Raw genomic sequence first — 24,063 nt, 5'->3', positions numbered from 1 at the left:
TTATTATTTATTAGATTTAAGTTTGCATGACATTTGTACTCGTATACTCATAATTCTTTTGGGGTGTTAAATTTAAACAAGAAAATAAAAAAAACATTAACATTTTCTATGTATTATATGATGATGTTTTAAAATAGGTAGTTAATCTCTTTTTGAGCAATTTATAGACAAATTTTGATTAGTTTTTATTTTTTCTATAAATGCGATAGAAACTGTTTGCAGGTTCAGTTAAAAAGCTTGAAAATGTAATGGTATTAAATAATGTATTATAATGTTGTTCACACACCAATTAAAAAATATTGAAAATACATTGTCATTTGTCATGTATACTTTATACATACAATGACATTTTCAAATGCAATGTTTTTCTGAAAAAATTAATTCAACTTAATCGGAGAATAAATTACATTTTTATTTTTATTAAAATTGTTTAATAAGCAATATAAATATGATATATAAATTGACACGAATATTAATATGATTAATATATTCAGTAACAGAACCTCAAATTACTTTAATAGCAATATAAAATATAATTACATCATAAAATATACTTTTAGTATAGGTAATTTATAGTTTGATAGACCATCTTCGATCAGAATGGTTTTTCGTCTGCAATAATTTATCACTGAATTCAAATTTAATACATATACATTACAATGACTTACTTCTCAACGATGAGGTCAATCGACACCTCGACCACCTAACCTACTGTACAGCAGTGCGCTTACCTATTTTTATACTTTTTAGTTATACAGGAATATATTTTGTATGACGTAATTTTCATTTATCTTATACTTTATCTAAAAAATTTAATTTATCGGTTTTTGACAATTGATAATACTGCTGTCGTGTGAAAGAAGTAAAAAACACGATGTTTTGATATCAAATTAAAACTTGATATGTATTTTTCTACAAAATCTGTTCTTATGATAACTCCAAAATATGACTTTAATCATAAAGAAATAAACTATAAATAAAATTCAGAATATTAAATACAATAGTTATAAAGTGGGAAAAGTACTTATCCTCGATTTGCATGCTAACTAAAGTCATGGTTGTTTTAGTGTTGTTTCAAAGGGTCTTTAATCCAATTTAATTGAGTTCAGTACATTATTTATTGAAAAAATTAAATAGATTATATTAAATTTATATAATATAATTAGTTGATATAGAACATTTGTATTGTTAAGAAATATTTTTTTTTGCGGACTTATGGTAACTAAACCTAAATCAAAAACGGATTGAATTACCAATCAAACTTAATAAAGTGAATATGATTTTGATCAAGGGAGGCTTTGAAATACTCAAATACCCTGGATGAATTTATTATTATGCATCCGACTAAACTGATTCCCATACCTAAGTGACATTCGAAATGGTTATTAATATTTTATACGTCATAAATCTAAATTGTTTCCAAATTTATAAATGTAATAAATTACAATTTTTAACATTTATTAATTCAACTTTTGTAAAAGAAGCAAATCACGCAACTTTATAATTCAGGTTATTTGATGATGTGTAATTAATAGAAATTATAAAAATGTATTATACTATTTAAACCTATACCTACTTACTAAATGTAGATAGTTCTTACTACATAATACTATGACGTATTATACTATTATAATATTATAATAGATATTAATATAATTATAATCTGTAAAAAATGATAAAAAAAAAATTGAAATGGATTTTAAAATTAAGGAACCAATCGAATATATACCGTTTGAAAACTCGTTTGACTTGCCTGGATGAAAGTCTATGTAAGTATATACATAAGAGCATAATTTTAACTTAGTAGGTACTTAGTAGTTAGAAGTTATAGCAGAGGCTATGTAGAAGAAAACAAAATTCAAAATAAGCGCTGGAGAGTTCCCCTCTAAATCACTTCTAAAATCTGTTGCTGAAGTACACCAGGCTTTAAATGTTTTAAATATTGAAACAAAACAAAAGGAAAATTTCGAGTAATACTCTAATTAAATGTTCCATCAATATACAATATCTATAGAAGTATTAAACATTTTAAATTAGTGTAACATGAAAAAATAATTATATTTTCTTTTTCATTATATAATAGTAAGACATTTTGTTTTAATATTTAAAATATTAAATATGTATTTAATATTAAAGCTTGGTGTAGCTGTAGCAATACATTTTGAATTTACTGGGATGATGCCTATTTGAAAAAAATTGTGCGTAATGATTTAAATAGTTGTAAGTGTACAGTAATTATTTAACTGTGTAGCTGTGTAGTGTGTACCTATACAGATATTATAGTTACTAAAAATTATAATATTATTAAATTTTTACGCAAGGGTTCTTAAACTTTAAAATTCTATAGTTTATAACTGCAGGCGGGGAACGGAAAGTTCAATTTTGACGGAAATTGGCAACACCCCGTGAAATCAAAGTTGAATACGAGATATAGGTAGATTTACAATACTTCTCTTTCTTAACAGTTAACACCACTTGTCATTAAAAAAAAAAATATATTTATAATATCCGGTTTATGTACATAGAAAATCCCAGTAAAAAAATGTGTAGAAATAAACAAAGAATAGCTTACATAAAGACACAAATACAAAAATTATAAGGGATGTGCTAGTGTACTGGTCCTATAGTCTGTATAACGCTTACTTCGAGTTTAAAAAAATAACAGCTTAAATATTTACTGAGGCTAAAATCACATGAGTAGTGGTAGGGCTTATCTCTTCAAGTCCCACCCCACTGATTGCGCGTGCGTTAAGTTAATGACATAATATTATAATTTATAAGCTATAAACATACAATTTATTTTAATCTATAATTTACTTTATTTATCTGGTAAAATTGATTTATATTTTATCATCTAATAATAAAACTAATAATTTTTTACCATATTTAGAATTAATTTTTCAAACTTAGTCATTAAATGTATTTATTATATATTTTTTTATTATTTTGTTAAATTAATCGTATCATTAGGTATAATGTATATCACCGTTTGTTTGTAAAAGGTTTTGATAGTTCAATATAAAAAATTTTGAATTGTTTTAACTTCATCATGTCTTCATTATTATTAGTTTTATATAATACTATCTTGTATATAAGCAAATAGTTATACATATATACTCATCATGTTCACTTAGTTCATCATGAATAGTCTTTTAAGTTCTAACATTGTACAAATTCTAACTTAACTATTATCATTTTTTGTACAGAAAACGGCTTCGGTATCATAATTCAAAATAAATAATATAGGTAGTGTTGTTTAGTTTATCTAATATACTAAATAGTATATTATATACAATCTTAATTGAGCACTTTAGTCAGACGGGGGGCTCCCCAAAAATCCCTAAACATAGGTTTTATGATATTGTTAAATTTTTTATTTTTGATTAAAAGTTATTTAAATTATTATTTCCTGCGGAAAAAAACCATATGAATTCGCTAAAAATAGACAAAAACAGGAAAAAAATATAAATATTATTCATAATACAATTAAGAATTAAGATAATTACAAACCAATACAGCAGCTTATTAAATAGTTCTTCTTGTATCATAAAGTTAGAAGGAGTTAGAAGAGCTTAGACTTATATGAAGTTCTTTATTATTAAATCTTGAGTTTAAAAATATACATTCTGGCCATTTTGCTTATATGAAATATTAAATCATTTCCGATTTCGATTATAATGACTTAAGACTATAAAATATTTACATCATTTATTAAAATATTAGTTACATCGCCGATTTCTATCGAAACAGTAGAAAAAGTTTTTCTTCTTAACTGCTACTTAAAACTGGGTAAGGGCTGAGATGAGCGAAGATTAACTGGGTTAGATCTTATGTAATATTTTTATAAAGATGTTTATATACAGTGAAAATAATTTTCAAAATATATTAACAGATTTTCTAAAGAAAAACAAAGAAAACTCGATTTTGTATTATAAAAGTGTAGCTACTTTTTATTTGTATTACCAATTAAGTATTCAATTTATGAAATGATCTTTTGTTTTGTAAAATATTGTTGCTTATTTTTTTTTAAATACTCATATGAGTCATATGATCTCAATTTTATTTTCAAGTAATTAAAAATAATATTTTAGAATGTTTATTTGATCGAATTTTTTTTATATTCCTGGAAGCCTTTATACTTTTGTTGCTTTTACCAAAGGCGTATCCAGGTTTTTTTATAGGGGGTGGGGGGGCGGGGGGCTAAATACTTTTAACTTCAATTATTGACGTTGATTTGTCGTTAACGTATTTACTATTTCAAATAATTAAAATTTGTAAGACAATTTCCATATTTAAATTTAAATATTTCAAAACAATTTAAAATATACGGCCAATGGAGGAGGCTATAGCTCCTTTAGCTACGCCACAGGCTTTTAGTGCTTTTAAGTATTACGTTACGACTTAGGCAACTTAATTGTGTGCAAAAATATAATTTTGCACTCCGCTACCGGGAGATGGTATTTTGCGCTAATTTTATTATACCTGTAATTTGCACCACCAATCCACCAATAGGTAAATTTAAGTATGTAATTTGCGCCAAAATATAGGAATATAACATGTATTTTGTGCTATATCTAAAAATTAATTTTGGTAATTTGTGCCACGACAAAAAACGAAATGGAATACGTAATCTGCGCCATACTTTTAACTTAAACTGTTGGAATTTAAGTATACATACATACATTTATTTATAATTATAATATGACTGACTTTGTTTTTTACAAAAAAAAAAATTATATACAAATTATACTTTGGAATTATACTTATCTATTGTATTTTTAAATAATTTTCTAGAAATGTATAACTATTAAAATAAACTTGATTGATCGATGATTAAAAATACAATAAGTTAATCTGAAGAAAAAAATTGTTTAGGTAATTATTTAAAAGTGGCAAAAATTACAATTTTTGAAGGCACAATACGGCGCAGATTACATATAATGCCCTTTTATTTAGTTTAATGTGGCGTAAACTACAACATTAAAAAAGTGGCGCAAATTACATATGCCCCGCTTCCCCGTGAAACAATTTTGGATCCACCACTAACTATGGGTGATGTAAATAAAGCTATAATAATATATTTTATACTATGGAAACCCTCTACATAATAATCTTTAAAATGATATGTAATTTGTATCATATTATTATTTAATAAATTTATAATCGCATTTTCAAACCATCATCTAATAATATTTTATAGAATTGTAAATTGGCATTTGTCCGTGACATAAACTTAGTGTTTTTCATTTTTTGTTTACTACTTAAATTTTGAAAAAAAATCTCGAGTCAAGTACTCGACTTTATTACATACCTATTTAATTTATATTCGTAAATATTCGGTTTGTTCGAATTAAATTGATTATATGACGCATGAATCAAAATAAATACTCAAATTTACTAGACTTATATGGACTGTTATACTTGACTGTTGAAAAAATAAATCAACAACTAATATCTTGAAATCCAATATTTTGTCAATGTTCAATTTTTTCCCCACAGCTGTTTAATACCTAATAAACTAAGCTGTTAATAAAAGAACCTGCAATTTAAACATTTTCAAATACTCTGTAGCGACTTTGAGTACTGTTTATTACTTTTAGTCTCGACCGATCCGTTAAAAAAAAAAAACAGTATTCGCCTAACTCCTCTCATATTTAATATTATGCATTATTATTATATAATCGAGCCTGTCTGGGCCAGTACGCGGATCCGCGGGCAGCTGCTGTAAAAACGCGTATGGGTCGTATACTCGTATTATATACCGAGCGCGGCGGCAGCGTGGGCCGCTGCTACGACTACTACTTGCAGCACGCCCGTCGCCCCGTAATCTAGATCACGGTTTCACATATTTTCCCCATAACCCCATTCCGTGTCCGATTTCCGACGCCGCCGCCGAGGATGTAAATAACAACAACACTGCCCCGGCAACGATGGTGGGGACTGCGGCGAATGACGATGGTCGGGGAGTGAGGGGCAGGCCGGTGTGCGTTGTTTTGTCTGGTCTGACGTCCGTGTCGACGCCGACGCCGCCGCCACCACCACCGCCGACCATAGGTCGTCGTAGTGTGCGTGTGCGTGTGCGCGCGTTTGCGTGAGCGAGTGTTTATTGCGCATTTGCTGAGGAGTCGACTGCGTTGTATTTTACTATTTTATAGTTGTACGTGTACGCGCGCGAAGCACATCGCACTTGTCTGCGACGTATCTATACACCGTGCGGCGTGCTATATTGTATTGCTGTAATAGTTGTACGATCAAATATTGTTATTGTCGTTGTCGTAAATGCGTTGTAACAACACATCGTACGATACATAAAACATTGTTATTAAAATATAACTGTACTGTACAAAATTGTAGTCGTTGAAATTAATAATAATTATTTACATTCTCCGAAACCGCGTCCGAGAGTGTACCGCAAAATCCGTCCGCACGTCCGTATTTCGTTATTGCTGTTATTTTGTCGTATTGCGAAAGTGTGCGATTTCGCGTACGATGTCATCGACAGTCGACATTATATTATAATATACATTTTACGTTACATCTGATAGATATTTTTATAATAACAGTTGTTCATATAAAATAATAATACGTATTATCATATATTTTGTATGCTATACAAATTATATGTATAACTGTAGCAGACGGCACAGACTTTAGTACTGTAATCCGCAGATTAATACCAATACGTTATTATAAAAAAATATTATTGAAATTGTGTGTGCAAATATATAAGGGCAGTAATAATAATAAAGAGGAGAAAAAAACGTGACATACGCATGGTGTATGGTAATGGTATATAATCGTTGCGAGAAAATCACCTACATCGCGACGTATAATATCTGATATAATATTCTCATTCATTAAAACAGCCGAGTGCATATAATAATAATAATAATAATAATAATAAAATAAACATCGATTTCGTGGACGGTCGGTCGTGTCACGTCGCCGCCGTCGTCATCGTCGCCACTGCTGCCGCCGCCGTCGTTGCCGTACTATAAGTCCGTCGTACTCACTACTCCGTAGTCGCGTTTTACCCGTATACCATAATATACAATAATAATATTTTATTATTTTTTTATTACTCATCGTATACGACCAAACAACGTGAACGCCATTGATAGTTTAATAGGTAATTACGAAAAACCACCGACATCACAATAATAATATATCGTACGCAGTGTATTATAAAGTATTGTATTATTATTAATTATTATTTTGTCATATTAATTATCCGTTCGTAATAAATTAAATAACATTTAATAATATATTATAAAATCGCGTTCGCGTGCGACCGTGTTGACGAATCCGGGTTTTTCCGTTATGATATTATTTCGCGTTGTTTTGATCGCATCGGGCTCCGGTGTCATTGACCTTTTCTCCGCGGTGCGTGTTGTGTTGACAATGGCGGAGCGACGCGCTTGCTGTGCGCATTTTTCTGTTAAAAACGTCCTCCGCTGAGGGCAATAGTTTAACGTTGCTCAGTTTTCGCGATCGTTTTAACAACGCAGTATCGTTCGCTCTGTGTTAATAATATTATTATAATATACGCAACGATCGCGTCGCCGGAAGATATACGTACGCGGTCGACCGTATTGCAGTTGTGTTGTACATTCGATATACTTTATAGTAATAAATAATAATATTATTATCGTGCGTTTATTACAGTATCTGCAGTGTAACGACTACGAGTGGTTAAAAAATATATATTACAACAACATAAAATTACGATTTGTGTGCGCAACAGTGTAATAAATATTTTACTTATCGTGATTTCAATAATAATAATATAATATTTTATAATGTTATTGTAATTCGTTGTCGTTGTTCTTCGCCGAGTCGAGTGTTTTTCTGATCGAAACGAAAAAAACAAGTGTGTACTCGCACCCCGCCGCCGCCGTATTCCCAAGATTCGAATTACGGATAATGCGTCACACCAACACGGATTTAGGAGGTAGGTACTACACACGCACATTATATACTATCATAAACCATCTACCTAGTACGTGTACACAATTTTTAGCAGTTATATATGGCAATAGATTCAACAATACCTAATTATTAGTTTAGTAAATAATAATATTATGTAAGACGGGCGTATAGGTCACACGTAGGTATCGACTGTTGTGTGAATAGTCTGTTGTCGAAATCTATAATAAAAAAAAACAATGTAACATTAAGAACAACCTATTGCTGTTATGAATGAATGACCGACAATATTGGTTAGATGCTCGAAATAATTGTTGTTTTGTGCATTTGTCACATCGATGTCTAGTTGTTAGGTATGTTAGGCGTTGTACGTCTGTTTAACGCGGGAAAACAAAAATGTAGGTGTTACGGTTGTTGAGATTAACTAATATTATAATTCTATTTAGGAGTATAATAGGAAGAAAATTGCATTTAAACAAAACAAATTGTGGCGTTGTTGGGTCGAAAAAATGAAATAGGTTCTATCGGAAATATTTTTTTTCTCCGTGAACGGTGGTTCGTCGTGATAAGAAGTCAGTGCAAAATTATCAGCACTGATAAGAAATTTATTATATATTTACTACTAGTTACTACTACTACTCACAACCAACTACTATTACTATTAACCATTGCTCTCGCAAGTGTTTTAATAATTATGAATCGGGTGTGAAAACTATTTTTCGATCGTTTTTTACATACAGATTGTTTTTATTTACAAATTATTAATTATCCAACATCGTTTTCGTTGTTTGTATAAGTAGGTACTTACTCAATTTGCATAAGCGTGCAGTACCTATATCACCGAACATACCTTTTGGCCAATGTACACGTAAGTGATTGTTAATATTTGGACGATAGCCGATATGATCCTGCTGAGGACTGCAGTGCTTTTCTGTTAATTAATTAGGTATAGGTGTTATAAATTGTCTAATTTTTAATCAGCTCAGATAGGTGTGTACCTACATCATATATTTCATCATCAACATTTTTGTATTTATACATAACACCTATTGTATATTTTTAGTTACCGACAGTAAGTCAATATATAGAAAAACTAGATTCATATTTTAAGAACATTTTAATTTGTTTATCACTATTAAGCCATATTAATAAGTACAGTTTATTATTGAATTGATTATCTCTAGAGTTATCTCTCATTAGTCATTTCATATTTTCCTGTGTATTCAATATTAGTTTTATAGTGTTTGCAATGTTTGCTTGGTTTTAATTCTATTTAAAACATTAAATAAAATAAGTAGATATTAATTTTGTGAATAACAATTTTTCCTTATTTGTGTAGTCTGCTATAATGTCTTAAGATTGTTATGTGTTTTTAACATTGACAAAAATAGGTAGGTATATAAAAAATATATTATTTCATGATTGTCTGTAATGCATAGATATTAATTTGATAAAAAAAATAAAACATTTAATAGGTATATTACAATATTCACTTCTTGTTTTTAGATTAAATTAATAAGAATACACATAAGATATAATATTTATATTGGCTATATTTTTATAAAAATGTTTATCAAAAAATACTATGTTATCAGTTATTAAAAAATGTAAACTAAGTACTTTATAATTGGAAACTATTTATTTACCTATATTTGTTCAATTTTATGTGCAGCTAGGTTAATTTTACTTTTTCATTCAGTAATCTTACTATTTTGACATGTAGGTAAGACTAAAGTATTTGTTTATGGATTGTTTAAAAGAGTTTAATCTCAGGTTTAATAAAGTACACACCTCTAAAATATAATTTAACTGTTAAATAACTTAACTTACATGCATTTCAACATAAGAAATTTAATTTTAATAATGCAGCAAAATGTTTTATCGATTAATATGTATGTTACCTAGTAATATCGTAGGTATTAATTTAGGAGGTTCACAATTCAAGAATTTTTTATTAATTATTAACCAGTAATGTGTATAGGATATATTTGAGGGGGAAATATGACTAAATTTGTCGATGCCAAATGTCCCAGCATTTTATTGCCTACTGATAAAAAACATGACTATAACTTAATAAATATAAGCAAATAAAAAAGGGATGCCAAGGGAGGAAATATATCTTTTTAATCCTCCCCATAAATATACCACTGATGATTGATACAATCATACAACAATTTTTTTAACTACATATTTTCTGACATATTCCATATATTACGAATATGTAAAAATTAAAACTCAATAAATAATAAATAATTAACATTCAGATTATTTTGAGAAATATTATTTTTATGTTTAGAACATAGATATTCTATTCCAAAGAAAAGTTTTGTTCACTATTCTTCCCTTCTAATTTTCATTACCTAATTTTGAAAAAGGTGTTTGAAGATTTAAAAAGAGATAATAGGTGACACTTTGTTGCGACAATGTATGGTAGTTGGAGAGAAGATGGTGGAATTTGACAATTTATGATGAATTTACAGAGTGTGTAAAGGGATAGTCATTCAATGCAATTTCACAGGTATTAGTGAGAAGAAAGGCATAGTTAAATCAGACATAAGGGAAGGAAGTTATGTATTTTATTGGGAGATTAAGGTTATTAAACAATAGTAATAGTTGGATTGGTTTGGGAAATAGTTCTGTATTAAGTGACAAATTGAGATAGAATCCTATAATTAAGCCATCAATTATTTTAACAAATTCTGAGTAAGGGATTGAAATCAAACTATGAGGTTTTTATACTATAATAGCACTTAGTAATGTGGAAGTCTATATTACCTAAGTATATAATCTTTTTAAAGGTTTTTTTAGGTATACAATTATGATATGTCAGCTCTAAAAAATAAAATAGAAATATCAGCTTATATCTTGTTCATACAATATAATAGTAATTATTTCTGAACCTTTATGATGTGAGTGTCTATATAATATTTTATTTCTACCTTTATTATTTTTTTTAAATTTTAAACAGTAACTCTTAGTGTTCATCGGGGTTAGTATCTTGATAGATACTTTATATTTGTCTAAAATATGTATTTATCAATATTAATTACATAGGTTTTATCTTAAACATTTACCTATAGCCTATAATTCAGCGGTTTCCAAAAACACGTATCCTCCAAAAACAAAAAAATTTTATCATGACGTCACTCTTGCATAAATGAAACAGCATTTTTATTAATGTTTACTATTTAATTATGTTGTATACAATATCAATATTTGCCTCACACCTCCTTTAAAACGTACGTCTTGCAGTATGAGAACTACTACTATAATTGGTAATAACCAGCATAAATCCAAAGTAAATAGACACACTTTTTCAGCAAATATGTTTAATTAAATTTTTAATTGCACAATTTATAATTACTTTTATTAAAGTTAAATAATTTCCATTTTAAAATATTTAAGCCTAAAATACTAGAATACATAATTTATGACTAAAATTTTTTTTTTTTTTTTTTGGGGGGGGGGGGGGGTTAAGGCTTTGACAACTCAGGTCATTAGCCTGTGGAATTGTGGGGTAGAGTACTGTAGGTTTTTATGTTGGATAGGTTTATTTAAACACGTAAGTGTATGTGTGGCAAAGATTCGTTGCTACTGTTTAAATTTATTAGTATGTCATGGCAGGCCATGTAAATAGTTCTAATTTTATATTGACAGATGAATCATTGTATTTAATTTAATTATATTAAGTTAAAATATATGTGATTATAATAGACACAATAGGTACATTAATATAATTTGTTGATTATTTATTTATAATTATTGTCACTAGTTGACTTTGGAATATTATCATTGCATTTTTGATAAGTGTATAATTACTTTTGTCTAGTACCTATCTTAAAAACACCAACTTGAAGAAACTGACACTCATCTTTTTTTTTATTTATATATTTATGACTAATAGCCAGAGGTACCTACTAAATATCGTTTTGACTTATGTTCTAAGTAATGATTCATTAGTTCATCACATATTTATTACATGTTATATATTTTTTAGTTTCAAATTTAGTACCAAAATATTTGTTTTATAAAAAGTAAATAAGTAAATCATTAAATTATTAGTTGAAATTAAATTAATAATAGAATTTAAAATTTAGATTAGATGTTAAGCAGATTACATTATAATTTATATGGAATATTTAAAAAAAGCAATAAGCCAATAATGAAAATAATAGTAGGTATCTATCTAATATCATCAAATATTAGAAATTAAATGTTTCTATGTTCTTTATTATTATTGAGATTATACTTATAAATTAAATAATCTGAAAAATAAAATCATTCAAACATGAATAAATATCAGTTATCACTATTCAAACCTAGTACATATTACTATTTAAAAAACAATTACCTTAAATATATATATATATATTTATATCTGTATTTAGTGTGTTTAATTAAATGAGTAGGTAACAAAAAAAATTATCATAGAATACTAAAAGCAAGTAGCAACATTAATAATGGTATTTATTATTATTCTGAGTTCATTACCAATAAAAATGATAAAATATAAAATATCCTGTTTATTTATTACAGAAACTTGTTTTTTTATCTTATCACATTCCACTGAGAATATTTTAACCATTAACATATTATTATTTTTTTTTTTTACATAGTACCTACCTATCAAGCTTGTTCCATTTAGTCAAAAACAAAAATTATGTTACCTACCTATCATGTATATAGTTTATTTTTAATTTTTTTTATGCAATATTTTTCAGATTAACTATGTAAAAACATTTTGTTATAATGTGTGAAGAGTGTGACAAAATACGCTGTTTACGTGACAGCTGCCCTGGCTTGGGCGGATGTCGATTATGTGGGAATTTTTCTTGCAATATTTACTATGAACATTACAATATTTTAAGACCTTCAACACCAACCAAATTTTCCAAAATTAATCCAAATCATTATCGAAAACCATGGTTGATAGCATCAAAATCTGTATGGAAGTCTGACTTTCTATGTATAGCCCTATGGTGCGTTGCTATACTTAGTGTTAGTCAAACATCTGCTGAACACCAGACACAAATTACAAGTTTACCTCCAATAGCTACTCAACCTACAAATAATAGTGGAGTACACTTCTCAGCTGGAAGAAGTAAGTTTTGTAATTATTACTTTAAATTATAAATATTTATTAATATATATATATATATATTTTTTTAGTATGTCCAAGTAAAGATATTAGAAATAAAGCTGAAAATCTGAATGCTCTCCGTGGTTGTAGAGTTATTGAAGGGTTCCTTCAAATAGTTTTAATCGATAATGCAAATGAAACAAGTTATGAATCTTTATCATTCCCCGAGTTACGAGAAATTACTGGTTATTTATTATTATATCGCGTAAATGGTTTAAAATCACTTGCTAAACTCTTCCCTAATCTATCTGTAATCCGAGGACAAGACTTATTTATGTCGTATGCTATTGCAATTTATGAAATGGTTCATTTGCAAGAGTTGGGTTTGTACAACTTAAGGGATGTTGTTAGAGGAGCTGTTTACATTACTAAAAACCCAATGCTTTGTTTTACACAAACTATTGACTGGATAAGAATTGCACCGTCTGGAAAAGAATCACATGATATATATGTAAGTTTATAAATTATAAAAATACCTAACTGAGTGGCGCTGAACCTATATCTTAAATATAAGTATTCCCCCAGCCTATGCTAGATAATCCTAAAACTTGTAATAATTTAAATAAAGTATAATTTATAAGTATAAAATATTTTTAAATTATATAAATGTAAGAAAAAGCAGTATAATATATAAAATTTGGTTTTTAGATAATTATTTAAATTATTTCTATGCTAATTAAAACGTATAGTATCTATTTATGTATTAATTTGGTATGTATTACAATATTAAATAATACTAAAATGTAAATATTATGCAATAAATAATATAATTTGTAAAAATAATAGTTTTTAGTTAAAGAAACTGGTGGGAAATGCTAGCTTTGGTTTCCATGACTTAGGTTTAATAGGGTTGATGAGTATAAATGATTGTTTTTAGCCATACTTAAAAATAAAGTAGTTCAGCGCCACTGATTAAACACCTTATAAAAATGCAATACTAAACATTTTAAATATTTCTAGGATAATCGTCCTGTTAATGCATGTCCTGTATGTCCATGGACAAATGACATAAGTTGTTCTGTTTCTAATTATACTAATGAACCTTTATGTTGGAATACTGAGCATTGTCAAAAAAGTAAAGTTTTATTATAATAAAAGTATAATTTTTTATTATTTTTGTAGATAATAATTATAATTGTTTTTTTAGTTTGTCCACCGGAATGTGGTAATCTTAGTTGTACTGAAGATGGCACGTGTTGCCATGAACAATGTCTAGGAGGTTGTACTGGTCCTAAACATGATGATTGTTTTGCATGTAAATATTTAGCAGATGAACGGGATTGTGTGAAGGAATGTCCAGTTGACACATTAACAGTAAGTAATGTTAATTCTAACCAAAAAAATCATTTTTAATTCATATTTTTTATTTTATAGTATCAAAATCGGCGTTGTATTGTGGAACGTGATTGTTATCGTATGCCACGTTCAAGAGATTTACAAAATGGGTTACATTTACAATCATGGAAACCTTTTAATAATAAATCTTGTGTAATGGAATGTCCTCCTGGATTTGAGGAAGTTCCTACTGAAAACATTTATGGAAAAGTATTTAAATGTCAAAAATGTTCTGGTAAAGTTTGATTCATTATGAATTTAAATCATTGATTAATTGACTAATACTTAATGATTGGTATTATTATAGGACCATGTCGTAAAGTTTGCATTGCAGCTAATGTAGAAAGTATCCAGTCTGCCCAAAAACTAAAAGGATGTGTTATTATAAACGGATCATTAGAAATACAAATACGTGGTGGTAGTAAGTATAAATTAATGATATTAGATAAACTCCTTAACTTAACTTCTTAAAATTTCAAGTGTTATGTATAGAAATACTTACTATTATTTTTCTAAATTTTAATTTTGAAACAAATTCCTTTTCAAAATGTGAAATTTAATTATAAATCATAATAATCATACAAATAAATAAATAATATTTTAATTTACTATACTGATTATCTAAAACATTTAAATAAGTTAATGTAAACTATATTCCTTAAGTAATTATTAATTATTTAATTATATGTATGAATATTTTAGTGAACATTGTAAAAGAATTAGAAGAAAGCTTAAGTATGATTGAAGAAATTACTGGTTACTTAAAAGTGGTTAGATCATTTCCATTAGTATCATTAACTTTTTTAAGAAAATTACATGTCATTAGAGGAGAAATATTGGAAAGTTCAAAGTAAATATTTAATAAAATTGACTATATATTTTTAAGTTTTAAATCAAACCTGTATATTTTTTTTCAAATCTAAGGTATGCATTAGTTGTTTTGGACAATCAAAATTTAGTTGAATTGTGGGATTGGAGTACTCGAAAACCTGATGGTGAATTACGAATTGAACGTGGACAAATATTTTTCCACTTTAATCCAAAGCTTTGTATATATAGAATAAAGCAATTACAAGCTAATTTAGGTGACAGATTTAAAAATGTAGATGATTTGGAAGTAGCACCAAATTCAAATGGAGATAAAATGGCTTGTAAAAATTAAATTTTATACATTTTTAAAATTTATTATAAATACTTCTCTTTAAAATTAAATTTTTATTTCCAGGTACAGTTAAAAAACTGAATGTATCAACAGAAGTTGTACTTTCAAATTCAGTTCTATTGAAATGGCGACCTTTTGAACATTATGATACTCGTACGTTGTTAGGATATGTAGTTTATTATTTAGAAGCACCATATAAAAATGTTTCTTTGTATGATGGTCGAGATGCTTGTGGTGGAGATGGGTAAATATGAAACATTAAATAGAATATAAATAGAAGCTAAATTGTTTAAAATACTTGGATATCGCCACAGAGTGACTAACGCCTCCTAATTCTTTCTTTCATTAAATTTACTTTTTGCATGCATTGTATATTTTGTACAAATTTTAAATTTTCATATTTGAAATAAATATAAAATTTAAATCCTCAATTAATTTAATATTTAGGTGGAAAACTGATGATGTGGAATCAACAGAAATAACTACTGATGATTTAGTTGCTCTTATAACAGGACTGAAACCTTATACACAATATGCATATTATGTAAAGACATATACAATGGCTTCAGAATCCAATGGTGCACAAAGTGATATAAATTACTTTCGCACAATGCCAGGAAGTAGGTTTTTTTATATAATTTATTTTGATAAAAATTAATCAATAAAATTTACATTTTACAGCTCCAAGTCCTCCACAAAATCTTCGTGTTAAATCTGTAACTGCTGATAGTATAAGCATTGAATGGATGCCTCCTGCTGAACCAAATGGTTTACTTAAACATTACATTATTAAATATACATCAATTAACATATCTGGGGATTCGTTACTGAAAAGGGATTATTGTCAAAATAGTATGTATTTAAATAAATATATAAATATTTAAATTTTCTGAATTTAAAATTATGTTTTATTAATAACGTTTATATTTTTATAACTTGATAATTAGGCCCAAATGTGAATGAATTTGCTGATAGTTATCCTGGTGCTAGACCTGAAATGGTTAATAATGATCAAAAAGAAAATTGTAATTGTACTGATCAACCAGAAAAAAAACAATCTAAACTTAAAGATGAACAACAAATCCAAATAATGATAGAATTTGAAAATAACTTGCAGAACATTTTATATGTTAAGACGTATGTAAAACTAACTTTATATTAGCAAATTAGCTTACGCCACTTTAGATGAATTTTTTTAAACCGTTTTATTTTATTTTTTGTCTATTATTATCTTTTAGACAGTAAAAGTACTTAAATTTTTAAGTTAAATACTTTTACTGGCAGAAAAAAAAATCTAGTTGATATTATTATTTTTGAAAGGTATAAAATTTCAAGTAGTTTTCACTATGGAAATTAATACGAGAAAAATGTGAATTTTTATGTAAAACTAGATTTCAACAAAATTAAATTTTCTATTTTGTTATTATTTAAATAAAATAACCTTTGATACTTGAAATGTTCATCAAATGTTTATATTAGCATTTTCTATACAATGTTTTTTTTTATGAGCTATTTAAAGGCATTTGAAATTTGAAATTTTTTTTCTACAAATGTTATTAAAAACTGTCACTAGGTTAAAAGCTTGAAAATTTAATTTAAGGTTCCTTAAAAATAATAATAATTGGAATTAAAAAAAAAGTTAGTATAAAACTATAATTTCTTATTAACACTTTCAACGCCGATGATGCGCATACGCTTCAACGGAGTTTATTCCATTGGGTCAGTGACGCGTTTATGCGTCAGTAACATGTACGTTTGTATCCGCCATAATGTTATTGATTTTATTTTAATAAACTCTGAAATGTACACCGGCTGTAGACAATAAACTCTAAATTTAAATCTATAATTGGTTTGAGTTTTTGTTATTTTTAGATTCGCGTTATCCAATCATCGCGTCGCGGTATAACTTACAAAATCATGAGCGGCGTTGAGTGTTAAAATGTTAAAGTTAAAATTTTTTAAAAATTATTTTGTGGTTAGTGCATTGCATTAAATATTCAATTATTATTGATAAAGCTTGAAAATTTAATAAAATGTTCCTATTACGAAGCTTTTAATAAAAACCAAACATCTAATAAATATATAAAACACAATTTTTTCTTTAAATATTTAAATTTCAAATTTTTATGAAATTAATATTTAAACAAAGATTTACAATTTTAGTTATTTTGTTTTATTTTGTGGAACTTCAAATGTTTATGCACATTATTATATTGTAATATGACGTTATCTTGTAATGCAATTTTCAAAATATTTAGGTTAGTTTTAAATTATTTTGTATTTATTGCTCATAAAAAAACTAAAATAAAATTAACTCAACCAACCCGTGTATTACTATTAAAAAATATACTTTTGTAATAATTAATATCAATAGAAATGTATGATAATTTATATTTAGTAATATAGGCTAATCAGTATTTTTTTTTTGTATGTTATTAATTATTATTGAATTCAAGTTTAAAATCTCCATTAAATTGATTTACTTAATGACACGAGGTAAACTCAAATTCTACTGCAAAGTGGAGTGGTTACCTATTTTCCTCCCTAATTTTCATTTGAATGTAATTTAATGCTTTAATTATTTATTTTTTCAAGTAATAATCCTCCTAAAAGTGATACTTTACCGAAGAAAAAACGTGATTTATCCAATTTTGAACCAATAGAATTTCCAAATAGTACCATTTCAAGAATGTATATATCTGAAGCAGATAAAAATTTGGAAAGTATGTAATTTATATTTTATTAGGATTTATTGATTATTGAGGTGCATTAATATTTTAATTTATTTTATGTCAATTAATATTCAATTTTTTTTTTTTTTAGATGAAAATAAGAAAATAGTAGTTCCTAGTAATCAGTTGACTTATACATTGCATGAAAATTTAACTCATTTTACTAGTTATAATATTGAATTATATGTGTGTAGAGAATGGCTCAAAAATGAAAACAAAGAGTCAAATCAAAACATTAGTAATTGTAGCATTCAAAAAGCAATGACCACAGCTCAAACAAGCAAAAAAGGTAAACTAATTATGTTTTAGATTTTATTTCATATCTTTGTATTGAAACTTATTAACTGTTATTTTTTGTTGTATTGATTCTTAAAAATCTTTGTCGGGCAATTCAAATTATTTAAATTAGTCAGGGCTAGAAACTAAATTATGTTTTAGGACTTATTTAAATTTTATAAAATATCTATAGAAATAGAAACTGTTTCAAATTCATAAAAACTGGTTTTTTATCCGTGACCTATCTAATGCAGTTTTGCATAGCAAACTGATAGATGTTTTAGAATTTAAACTTTCAGAGCAACCAACTTTAACTTAAAAAATTAATTTGATAAATCAAACTACAAAATAAATCAAGTTTTTATTGAACTATGCAATGTTTGAACTTTTTACAAGTGAGATTACTTAATTTTAAGCAGTAACACAAAAACAGCAACACTTCAATTGGCCATAACTTTGAAAATAATTCTAACTCCTCTATCATTATTAGCATATAAAAAATTATCAAAACGTTACTATCCGGTAAAGTAATAATGTACCTATAAAAATATAAAAACGTATACACACGTATACGTATAATCACGATATACATGTTTTACTTAATTTTCTCATTACAAAACTAATTTAAATTGTTTTTTTTAAATTTTAGAGTCTGCTGATAGAATTGATCCCTCAACTGTTAAAGCTGTTAATACAAATACTACCAGCCCTGGTTCAATAAAGATATTCTGGAAAGAACCTGATGTTTCAAATGGACCTATTGTTAGCTATCAGTTAGAATACAAAAAAGTCGGAGATCATGTAGTAATAATTAAAATTTATTAACTTTAAATCAAAGTATAAATGTATTAATTTATTTTTGGTATTTAAATAGCTTAATTCACCTGTTGTTTGTATAACCAGACAGCAGTATCAGCAATCTGACTTCTCGCATACTTTATCAAATGTAGCACCTGGAAATTATAGCTTTCGATTACGTGCAAGGTCATTAGCTGATTATGGGGAATTTACACAATATAGCTATTTTTTAATTCCCGTAAGTGTTTATTTGAATTCTTTATAATCTATGGTTATATATAATTTCTTTTAATTTTTAAGGAGGCGCTTTCAATTACTACTCCTCAATTGATGTTTATTATATTCATGGTTACTGGAATGATTGGTGCTGTGATTATGTTGATATTCTTTGTTTTACATCGTTATTATAAAAATAAATTAGCTTCAACAAGATTATTTGTCACATGTAATCCGGATTACGTTAGTTGTGGTGAGTTTAATTATTAATAATGAATTATTTAATATTACATGCTTACTATAATTTTAATTACTGATATTTGTTTTGTAGAATATCAAACTGATGAATGGGAAATTCCCCGTGATGATGTGGAAGTTTTAGAGCCATTAGGTCGAGGTTCTTTTGGAATGGTGTACCGTGGTAATTGGAAAAAAAAAGAAAATGAAATTGTACCATGTGCAATCAAGACTGTTACTGAAAATAACAATATGATGGTTCGACATGATTTTCTTTCAGAAGCTAATGTTATGAAGTAAGTTTGAACATAAACTAAAATATTTTAAAATTATTTGTGCAAGATAAAGTAATATTATACATTATATTTTTTAATCTATTATTATTGCAATATATTTGTTTACAGAGAATTTTGTTCAGCTCACGTTGTACGCCTATATGGTGTTGTATCACAAGGTCAACCAGCATTTGTTCTAATGGAACTTATGCCTCAAGGTGATCTCAAGTCATATTTGCTTAAACATCGTCCAGATATGGCAACAGATCCTTCTCTTAAACCTCCAACATTAAGGGTATATAATCTTTTAAAATGTATTGTAAATTGTCTATAAATAATGTATATATTTTTTTTCATAGGATAATTTACGTATGGCTATTGAAATTGCTGATGGAATGTCTTACCTATCATTTAAAAAATATGTCCATAGAGATTTAGCAGCTCGAAATTGTATGGTTAGTGATAACAACATAGTTAAAATTGGGGACTTTGGTCTTACAAGAGATATTTATCAGACAGATTATTACAGAAAAGGTAAATTTTTATTCTAATTGGTTAATTTTCTATATATTTTAATGTTAATTGAATTTCAGATTCTGAAGGTATGATGCCAATTCGTTGGATGGCTCCAGAAAGTCTCCAGTCTGGTCTTTTCACTTGTTTTTCTGATGTCTGGAGTTATGGCATAGTGTTATGGGAAATGGTGACATTAGCAGCTCAACCATATAGAGTAAATATACTAAAGTATAATTTTCTTATTTTACAATTATTAATGGTTTGATAATGTTTTAGGGTGAGATGGACAAGAATGTCATAACTTATGTTAGTAGTGGTGGTATTATGGAAAAACCAGACAACTGTCCTGATATTATATATGATTGTATGAAACTTTGTTGGCGTTTTAAAGCTTCAGAACGCCCTACATTTGCAGAAATAGTGAAAATGTTTTTGCCATGTGCTCGTTCAGATTTTGCACAAACATCCTTTTTTCATAATGAATTACAGTCTGAAACACAACGACTTGATCTATCTGAAAATGGTATCACAGAAACAGAGTCTTTGGAAAGAGAGCGCAAGCAAATTGAACGAGACCAGATTACAACAGCATTAGAAAATCAAGCACATTATTGGGGCGGGTCATTGCCTGGTGAACGGTTAGCACCAAAAGCAGATCTGGAAGAAGATGATGATGATGAAGAAGATTCAGATAATGAGTTGCAACGGTTACATATCGAAAACTTTGTATGTAAAAGGCCACCCAATGGATATATGTCCATACATAATGGTAATGGTATAAATACCACTATATGCTGACCGTAATTTTATTATTATTATTATATATATATTTTTTTTTTTAATAGAAGTAATTTTTTAGATCAAACTTTTTTTCTCTTTTATATGGTATATTTTGTTTTTATATTTATATAGTTCCTAATTGTTGTGTCAAATATGCAGAGATGGGTCTATGTTATGTGTATAGAAATTTATTTTATAGATAAATCACATAATTAATATTTTGTATATAATATATACATACATATACACATTTAAATATGTTTTACCAATAATATTAAAATGTGTGTGATTTTCTTTAAGTATACACTAAACAGTTCATTATTTTTATTTTTTAAACCATATTTTGTTTTAGTATTAACTTAAATAATTATTGACCTTTATGGTAGTTATAAATAATGAATACATTTTTAATTTTTTAATTGTGTGAAAAAAAACTTCAAACAAATTAAATTTACTAGTTATATTATTAGACAAAAAATTGATTAAAAAAAACAATAGTTTTATTTTTTATTTTTGAATTAAACCATGACAAGTTGTTCAAGTATAATATTAACACTTTTATTTTATAGTACATTTCCCAAAAATATTTAACTATAAATAATCGTTTTCATACTTTTGTTAAAAATCTTAAAAAAAATCAATAATTTGCTTGTGTTTATGTACACAATTTTTTATATTTTAGATATAAAATAGTTATTATTATTTTTAATATATAAAAAATATATATAATATTTTACCCATCTTTGCAATATTAATTGAACATTTTTTTTTAACTTCCTGTGAATTACCCGTCACATGGGTAAAATCAGATTGAACTTGCTCAATGCCAAAGCCAGTGTATTTTTTCAATATAGGTTTAGTTCCTTTTTTTCTTTTCTTTCCACAGGTGTGCAATTAAATAGTCTATAGTTTTTTATTATTATTATTTTTATTATTATTATTATTTTATAAATCATATTCCTATAAGACTGTCTTTTATAAATAAAACTACTTATGTAGTTTCCATAGTACACAAATATTTAAAGTTGAACCTTTGTTACCTGAAGCTTAGATTTAAGTTTAAACATATATAACATAATATATGTATATATAAATGATATATATATATATATATATATATCATTATAAGACATGATTCTGGTTCAGTTCCAATATGCAAAAGAAAGAAAAAGGAGAAAACAAACACATAGATAATGGTTATATGTATTCATTAATTTTAGTTAAAAGTGTTTTTATACTTTTATTTTATTATTTCATAAAAGTGGTGTAAATAATATGTTTTAATTTGATAAATTGTGTAAACTAACATTTTTTTTGTAACTATATATTTATACTTATATGTGTTATATAATATGTATATTATATATATGTGACAAGTAGCAATCATGAGTCTTGACTAAATGTTTTGTCATAAGTTCAGTAATAAATGTATAATTATAATTGTTCCTAATTACAATTTGTAGATTCTAAACAAATACATGATTCAAGATAATTGTAATGTTCTTGTAAGTATTAATTTAAAGAAAAAAATGTATATTAAAAACAATTCTGAAAATACCTTATCTATGTAAATAGGTATAATTTTGTTTTGTTCAATATTATTTTTCAGATTTTTATGAAACCACTATTCAGTTTAAGAAATTATTTTTAATGGATATGTGTTTTTTAACGTGTGTTATTTATCTGGAGTCTGGTGTCATTTACCTAACGTATCTGGAATGGAACACCTGATTCTTGAATTTGTGATATATTTTATTAAATGCGATAAACTTTTTCATTGTATGAAATCATGTTTTGGTTTTAATTTTTGTTGATCAAAAAACCGTTGCTAAAATTTTAACACAAAACAAAATCTTGTCACAATTAATTTTGATGTTGATAACCTATTCATAGTATAATTTTATTATTCTAATCTATATTTTTTGGTGTATTATATCATGTTTTTGTACCTAGTATATTAGTATGTACTTTTTATTGTCTATATCCTTTCAAATATTTTTCATTCCTAGTAACAAATGATTTGTATTTTGTAGTATTTGATAAAAATTAAAAAATTATTCCTTATATTTTTGTGCGATTAATATGCAATAGTCATAATTCATATTATATGTATATATATGTATATATATATTTATCACAAATTTAAGGATCTGTCTCCAAAACCACTATAGATACCTGTGATGTTACTGTTTTGTACTTTTATAATACATATTATGAAACTATTTAGTTAATTTTATCTCGTTTTGCTGTTCTGGTAATAGCAGTTGTTAATCACTAAAAAATATTTTTTTTTACATTTTAACCCTAGTGCAAGGAAGGTTATATTATAACATCCCTTCCCTTTGTGTTGTAATTTATTGTTATAGGTAAATGTATCATTTTACCCCTTCAGGTATTTTGACAGTACTACAAATCTATACAACTTTTAAAATTAAGAATGAATGCAATACATTTATCAATAAATAGGTATTTATAAGATAAAAATATTTTTCATGTTTATATATTGGTATTTACATCTATCTATAGTTAAAACAGATTAATTATTATTTTTAATTTCCTATAGCATTGTAGTTAGTATGTTATAAACATAAATTAATAGTATAGAAATACATTTTTAACAAAATATTTAATTGGATATTTTTAAAAATTGAAGCTACACTTTTATTGTTA

The 24,063-nt window shown here is 26.7% G+C and overlaps 1 protein-coding gene across 6 annotated transcripts in view; it reads left to right on the top strand.

The window, feature by feature from the left end:
- Positions 1-23,348, top strand: part of LOC132929617 (insulin-like receptor) — a 36,340-nt gene extending 12,992 nt beyond the window's left edge. The window contains exons 1-24 of one of the 6 annotated variants that reach the window (XR_009662125.1): positions 6,151-7,951; positions 12,648-13,027; positions 13,096-13,517; positions 14,027-14,141; positions 14,214-14,380; positions 14,441-14,636; positions 14,709-14,822; positions 15,104-15,251; positions 15,326-15,552; positions 15,627-15,807; positions 16,011-16,183; positions 16,245-16,415; positions 16,511-16,700; positions 18,159-18,286; positions 18,387-18,584; positions 19,221-19,375; positions 19,446-19,607; positions 19,670-19,838; positions 19,917-20,118; positions 20,227-20,392; positions 20,457-20,631; positions 20,691-20,827; positions 20,890-22,898; positions 23,003-23,348. Coding sequence is in view for 5 of the 6 variants with exons in the window: in XM_060995097.1 (XP_060851080.1) it covers positions 12,676-13,027; positions 13,096-13,517; positions 14,027-14,141; positions 14,214-14,380; positions 14,441-14,636; positions 14,709-14,822; positions 15,104-15,251; positions 15,326-15,552; positions 15,627-15,807; positions 16,011-16,183; positions 16,245-16,415; positions 16,511-16,700; positions 18,159-18,286; positions 18,387-18,584; positions 19,221-19,375; positions 19,446-19,607; positions 19,670-19,838; positions 19,917-20,118; positions 20,227-20,392; positions 20,457-20,631; positions 20,691-20,827; positions 20,890-21,411 (4,470 nt within the window). In the remaining variant the exon portion in view is untranslated. Of the gene's footprint in view, positions 1-6,150; positions 7,956-8,590; positions 8,795-12,647; positions 13,028-13,095; positions 13,518-14,026; positions 14,142-14,213; positions 14,381-14,440; positions 14,637-14,708; positions 14,823-15,103; positions 15,252-15,325; positions 15,553-15,626; positions 15,808-16,010; positions 16,184-16,244; positions 16,416-16,510; positions 16,701-18,158; positions 18,287-18,386; positions 18,585-19,220; positions 19,376-19,445; positions 19,608-19,669; positions 19,839-19,916; positions 20,119-20,226; positions 20,393-20,456; positions 20,632-20,690; positions 20,828-20,889 lie in introns of those variants that run through there. The other 5 variants (XM_060995098.1, XM_060995093.1, XM_060995096.1 and 2 more) reach the window with 5 other exon arrangements.
- The last annotated feature ends 715 nt before the right edge of the window (positions 23,349-24,063 follow it).

The sequence above is a fragment of the Rhopalosiphum padi genome, chromosome 4, assembly GCF_020882245.1.
Source record: "Rhopalosiphum padi isolate XX-2018 chromosome 4, ASM2088224v1, whole genome shotgun sequence".
Lineage (NCBI taxonomy): Eukaryota > Metazoa > Arthropoda > Insecta > Hemiptera > Aphididae > Rhopalosiphum > Rhopalosiphum padi.
Note: the sequence above shows the minus strand (reverse complement) of the source record. Positions and strands in the feature narration are given on the sequence as shown.